At 37.0% G+C, this 6029-nt stretch overlaps 1 protein-coding gene across 10 annotated transcripts in view; it reads right to left on the reverse strand.

Annotated features, from left to right (window-relative positions):
* CDC123 (cell division cycle 123) overlaps positions 1–6029 on the reverse strand; it is a 117292-nt gene that overhangs the window by 73965 nt on the left and 37298 nt on the right. For 7 of the 10 annotated variants that reach the window (XR_011976948.1, XM_072653313.1, XM_072653318.1 and 4 more), the window contains one exon: positions 473–544. The exons of the other annotated variants lie outside the window; for them this stretch is intronic. Coding sequence is in view for 6 of the 7 variants with exons in the window: in XM_072653313.1 (XP_072509414.1) it covers positions 473–544 (72 nt within the window). In the remaining variant the exon portion in view is untranslated. The remainder of the gene's footprint in view (positions 1–472; positions 545–6029) is intronic. 10 annotated transcript variants of the gene reach the window in all.

Genomic DNA, 6029 nt, shown 5'->3' on the forward strand with positions numbered 1-6029 from the left:
GAAATGACAGTAACATTTTCCCTTTACTTAAACCAGAAGGGAGCATAAGCAACAAAATTACAATGAGTTACAACACAGAGGCCACACAATCTAAAGTCACTCAGTCTGAAAGGATGTCTGAAAGGATTTCAACAAATTCAGGTTGGTAAGGTACTACTAACCTCATTTTAGAGAGGAACTGAACCAAGCTCACACAACTAATAATTAAGAAAGTAAAGGGGATAAATATACTGTTCAATGTAATAAAGCCTCATTAGTGAAAGCTGTTGCCTAAGAGCTGAAGAAAGAACAGAATACAGAAGAAGAAGCCAACAGCTGTTAGAAAGAGAGGAGATGACCAACAGTGATGGACAACAGTGACAGTGTAGCAACGAAGCAAGACTGAGTTAAATCTTCAAGTAGAAGATGTCAAGATTTAGCTCTTTCTAAGATTTTAAGATAATTTAAAAAGGCAAGTTCAGCTATACTTTACCTTCCTGAGACCACCAGAGTTCCATCATCAAGTAAATAATCCTTCACATTCTGAGGCAGTGGAAGAATGACACTTTAAAAAAAAAGGGGGAAGGGGGGAAGGCATCATTTAGAAAGACAAAGTATAATAAGCACTAGGTAAACAACCCAAACTTGATTTTTGGAGGAATATACATCCCTTTCACTTTTAATAAAGCAAAAAATATTAAAGATACACATAAGAACATTTTAAAAATCTAATCTGAGAAGTTTGAATGTAAACATTTCTTGCCTCAACTTAACTGGATTCTTCTAATCATCCCAACTGCCTAATCCAGAATAAAACAAAATTATGAAAGCAGTAATCCAGAAATAACAATACACATGGGCACAATATTCATAATGAGACTTTAAGAAACTGCAAAGTGCAACAGATAGGATATTTGATATGTAGCAGAAATAGCGTAAGAGTGATCAACATTCAGTAATTTTACCAAAGATATAATGCCATTAACAAATAAAACAAGATCATTTAAAATACTTCTTTGTAAATCGTAAAATACTACATAAATGTCAGTAATTACTATGCTGAATGAATGAAAAAATTCATTACCTAGTGGATAGTCTACTGGTAATGAGTCCTGAGCTACTCAGAAAGTCCTAGGAAGAAGGACTACAACAAAGTGTGAAGCACAAAACATTGCAAAAAACTGCAATTCAGCACTAAAATGATGACAAACTTGGCTCCCTGCAAACTGACATGTACAAGCCTTTTTCTCTTCTTAATCCTGAGCCCTATTTTCACTGTCCTGTTCTATGCACACCTCTATAGAGAAGTCACTGAGTACTAAAGTACAATGCTGATTTATTTGGAAGGTCTTGAGTTTATCACAAAACTAGATTCTCACTTGATCCTTCCATCTATAGTCCTATGCCTCTTCTGCCCTTTGTGGCTAAACTCCTTGAGAAGGCCTTTCTAGATGACAAATGCCTCCACTTTTTCCCCTGTCATTCTCCTAATAATCCAGCTTCTAATGCCATAGTTCTATGAAAACTGCTCTCCTCAAAGTTACCAATGATGTTTTGATTGCCAAATCCAATAACCTTTGCTCAATCCTCATTCTCCTTAACCACTCTCTGCAACCCTGACACTGTCAATCACCCTCTTCTCCTTGATACTATCTTCTCTATAAATTTTCAGAACACTATTCTCTCCTAGTTCTCCTTCTCTCTGACTGCTCCTTCTCAAGAGACATCTCCTTTGCTGGAACCTCATCCACATCACACCCTCTCATCATCAGTGTCCTTTGGGGTTCTGTACTGGGCCCTCTTCTCTTCTCCCTTTATACTACTGTGCTTGGTGATCTTATTAGCTCCACTGATTAATTTTAATTACCATTTTTATACTGAAAATTTTCATATCTACCTATCCTGCCCTAACCTCTCTGCTGACCTCCAATCTCATATCTCCTATTGCCTTTTAGACGTATCTCAAACTAAATGTCCAGTAGACATTTTAAACTAAATATGTCCAAAACAAAATCATTCTTTCTTTATGTAAACCCTCATCTACTCCCTCACCTTCCCTATTACGTAGAGGCAACATCCCCTCCTATTCTCAAAACCTAGGCGTCATCTGGACTACTCACTATCTCTAACCCCAAACCTCCCTCCCCAAATAGCCAATCTGCCAAGGCCTGTCAATTTCATCTTTTGCAACATCTCTTAAACACATCTCCTTCCCTCCTGACAATGCCACCACTCTGGTGCAGACCCTCATCACCTCATGCCTAGAGTTAGTGCTAGTGACTTTACCTACTTCAAGTCTCTCTCCACTTAAATCCATCCTCCACTAAACTACCCGAGTGATAATCCTAAAACCGAGTCCCACTTACTCAAAAAATTCCAGTGGTTCCTTTTCACACCCAGGATCAAATATAAGATCCTGTCTGGCACTCAAAGCGCTTTGTAACCAAACAAACTTCTCCCTCAACCTTTCCAATCTTCTTACACCTTACTCCCACCACTGACAGAGGTCTCCTTGCTATTCTACAAATAAGACATTTCCATTTCTCAGCTCTAGGTATTTTCTCTGGCTATTCTCCATACTTGGAATGTCCTTTATCCTCGTATCTGCCTATTGAGCTCCCAGACTCCCTTTAAGTTCCAACTATAATTCCATCTTCTACAGGAAGCCTTTCCCAATCTCTCTGAATTCCAGTACCTTCTCTCTTTTAATTATTTCCTCTTTATTCCATATATAACTTGTCCCTGCACAATGTGTTTGCTTGTTGTCACCACCAACCATCAGATTGTGAACTCCTTCAGGGCAAGGACTTATCTTTTGCCCCTTTTTTCTTAGCACAGAGCTTGGCATATAATAGGTACTTAATAAATACTGACTGAGTGACTAGGCTGGTGTTCAGAAGACATCAACAATCTGTCACCAGGACCTTACCCAAAACCTTACATGTATGGTACAATCTGTCCAAGCTTGCATTCAATTAGACTAACAAGCATCAGATGCTGGTCAAAGAATGGCTGATTAAGTTAAGACATATGAATGTGATGGAATACTACTCTGCTGTAAGAAATGACGAAGGGCTATTCCAATTCTAAAGGGCTAATGAGGAAACATGCTGTCCACCTCCAGACGGACTGAGGGACTCAAGAGTACATATTAAAGCATATTTTCTTTTACTTTTTTTCTTTTTCTGGACATGGTTAATGCCAGAATTTGTTTTGCATGACAATACACAGGGATTTTGTTTTTCCCTGCTTTCTTAACAGGCAGAGAGCATGAAGAGAATTTAGAACTGAAAACAAAATAAAGTTGGTTTTTTTAAAAAATGAGACATCCAAGAAAGACTTTTGTGAAGTCCTCTTATCACTATTAAATGTTAACTGATAAGATTTGGCCCAACATTCTATCCTACTGAGATATTTTTGGATCCTGAGTCTGTCATTCAGAGTCACAGCTCTCCCACCTGGCTTTGTATCATCTTCAAATTTGATAAGCAAGTCATCTATACCTTTAGTCAAGTTGCAGATAAAAGCTTTAAAGGGCCAAGCACAAATCTCTGGTACACTCCACAAAAATTCTTCCAAGGTGCTATCAAACCATTAATAATTACAATGTCCATTCCGCCAATCCAATACCAATCTACCCCACATTACTTGGGGAGCCACAAAAATATAAAAGATTATCATGAGCTTCACAAAAATCTAGGTCACCTATATATACAGCATTCCCCTCATCTATCATTCTAGTCACCCCAGCAATAAAAGAAAAGGTGACTTTTTCAGTGCCATGCCAATCAAAGTACCCCAAAGTTATTATACAGCTAGAAAAAAATAACAAAATTCATCTGGAAGAAAAAAGGTAAAAAAAATCAAGGGAATTAATGAAAAAAAAAATGTAAAGGAAGCTAGTCTAGCCATACCAGATCTCAAGCTGTATTATAAAGTGCCAATCATCAAAATTATCTGGTACTGGCTAAGAAACAGAATGGTGGATCAGTGGAATAGATTAGGTATACAATACACAGTTGTAAATGATCATAGTGTTTGATAAACCCAAAGATCCAAGCTTTAAAGACAAGAACTCATTATCTGACAAAAACTGCTGGGAAAACTGGAAAACAATAGGGCAGAAACTAGACATAGAGCAACATCTTACACCTTATACCAAGATAAGGTCAAAATGGGTACATGATTTAGATACAAAGAATGATACCATATACAAATTAGGGGAGCATGGAATAGTTTATTTGTCAGATCCAAAGATAAGGAAAGAATTTGGGACCAAACAAAAGATAAAGAGCATTGCAAGATATAAAATGGATCATTTTTATTGTATTAAACGAAAAAGGGTTTATACAAACAAAAGCAATGCAACCAAAATTAGAAGTAAAGTAGAAAGCTGGGAAACAACTTTTACAGCAAGTATCTCTGATAAAGGCCCCATTTCTCAAATATGTGGAGAACTGAGCAAAATTTATAAGACAGGTCATTCCCCAATTAATAAATTGTTAAAAGATATGAACGGGTAGTTTTCAGACAGAAATCAAAGCTATCTTATAGTAAAGTAAAAAAATGCTCTAAATCACAACTGATTAGAGAAATGCACATTAAAACAACTCTGAGATACCACCTTACACTTATCAGATTGCTAATACAACAGAAAAGGAAAATGGGTAGGGGATGCGAGAAATTAGGGACACTAATACACTACTGATGGAGTTGTGAACTAATCCAACCATTTTGGAAATCAATTTGGAACCATGCCCAAAAGGCTATAAAACTGTAATCCAGCAATACCACCTCTAGGTCTGTACCTCAAAGACATTTTTAAAAAGGGGGGAAAGACCTATTTGCACAAAAATATTTATAGCAGTTATTTTAGTGGTGGCCAAGAAATGGAAATTGAGGTGATAGATGCCCATATCAAGAATGAATAGCCGAACAAGTTGTGGTATATGATTGTGATGCAACAGCATTATGCTATAAAAAATGATGAACAGGATTGCTTACAGAAAAATCTGGACTTACATGAACTGATGCAAAGTGAAGTGACTAGAACCAGGAAAAAGGTACACACAGTAACAGCAATACTGTACTATGATCAATTGAGAATGACATTTTCAGCAATACAAAGATCTGAGACAATTCTCAAGGACTCATGATGAAAATGCTATCCACTTCCAGAGAAAGAAATGATGGCCCATGAATGCAGACTAAAACATTCTATTATTTTTTTGGTGGGTTTGGGGTTTTTTGGCGTTTTCTTTATTATAGAAATATGTGTTGCATGATCATACATGTATACCCTATATCAAAATGCTTACCAACTCCAGGAAGGTGGAGAGGAGGGAGATTGAGAATTTGGAACTCATTTTAAAAAACAAATGTTAAAAACTGTTTTTACATGTAAGTGGGGGGCAGGGGAAATAAAATATTATTCAGGAAAAAAAGGAAAGGATAAACCTGTTCTTATTGAAGATCTTTGTGAACAATTCTTCCTTTTCTAGATATTCACTAAGCACTAAAGTAATTTGACTTATAATTTAAAGGCTCCATACTGTCCCTTTTTTGAAAATTGGTATACACACATACCTTTTTCCAGTACTATGGTAAGGCTCCACCCCTTTTGCTAACTCATCCTCCATGTCCTTCTCTCTAAGTGTAGGTATCCTCCAAAGCTCTTTCATTGGCCTTTTTCTATTCACACATTGTCATGAGATTTACACGTCACTCTGAGGAATTTGTAATTTATCCTAGAGGCGGCATGAAACTTCTTGATCAAGAATGACACACTTAAGACTGCTCAGAACCCACAGCGCACTTCCAGGTTCAGCTCAAGTGCCATCTCCTTCAAGAGGCTTCACCTTATTTCCCTAGCTGTTAGTCTCCCCTCCATGATTATGTATTTATTTTGTAGATATTTTGTATATTTACTTATCTGTGAATGTAAATGCCAACAGAACAGCAAGCTCCTTGTGAAATGATACTGTCATTTGTAAGTTCTATCCCCAGTACTTTGCATAGTAGCTGGAGTTCATTAATATCAGGAGCAGGAA

The sequence above is a fragment of the Notamacropus eugenii genome, chromosome 3, assembly GCF_028372415.1.
Source record: "Notamacropus eugenii isolate mMacEug1 chromosome 3, mMacEug1.pri_v2, whole genome shotgun sequence".
NCBI lineage: Eukaryota > Metazoa > Chordata > Mammalia > Diprotodontia > Macropodidae > Notamacropus > Notamacropus eugenii.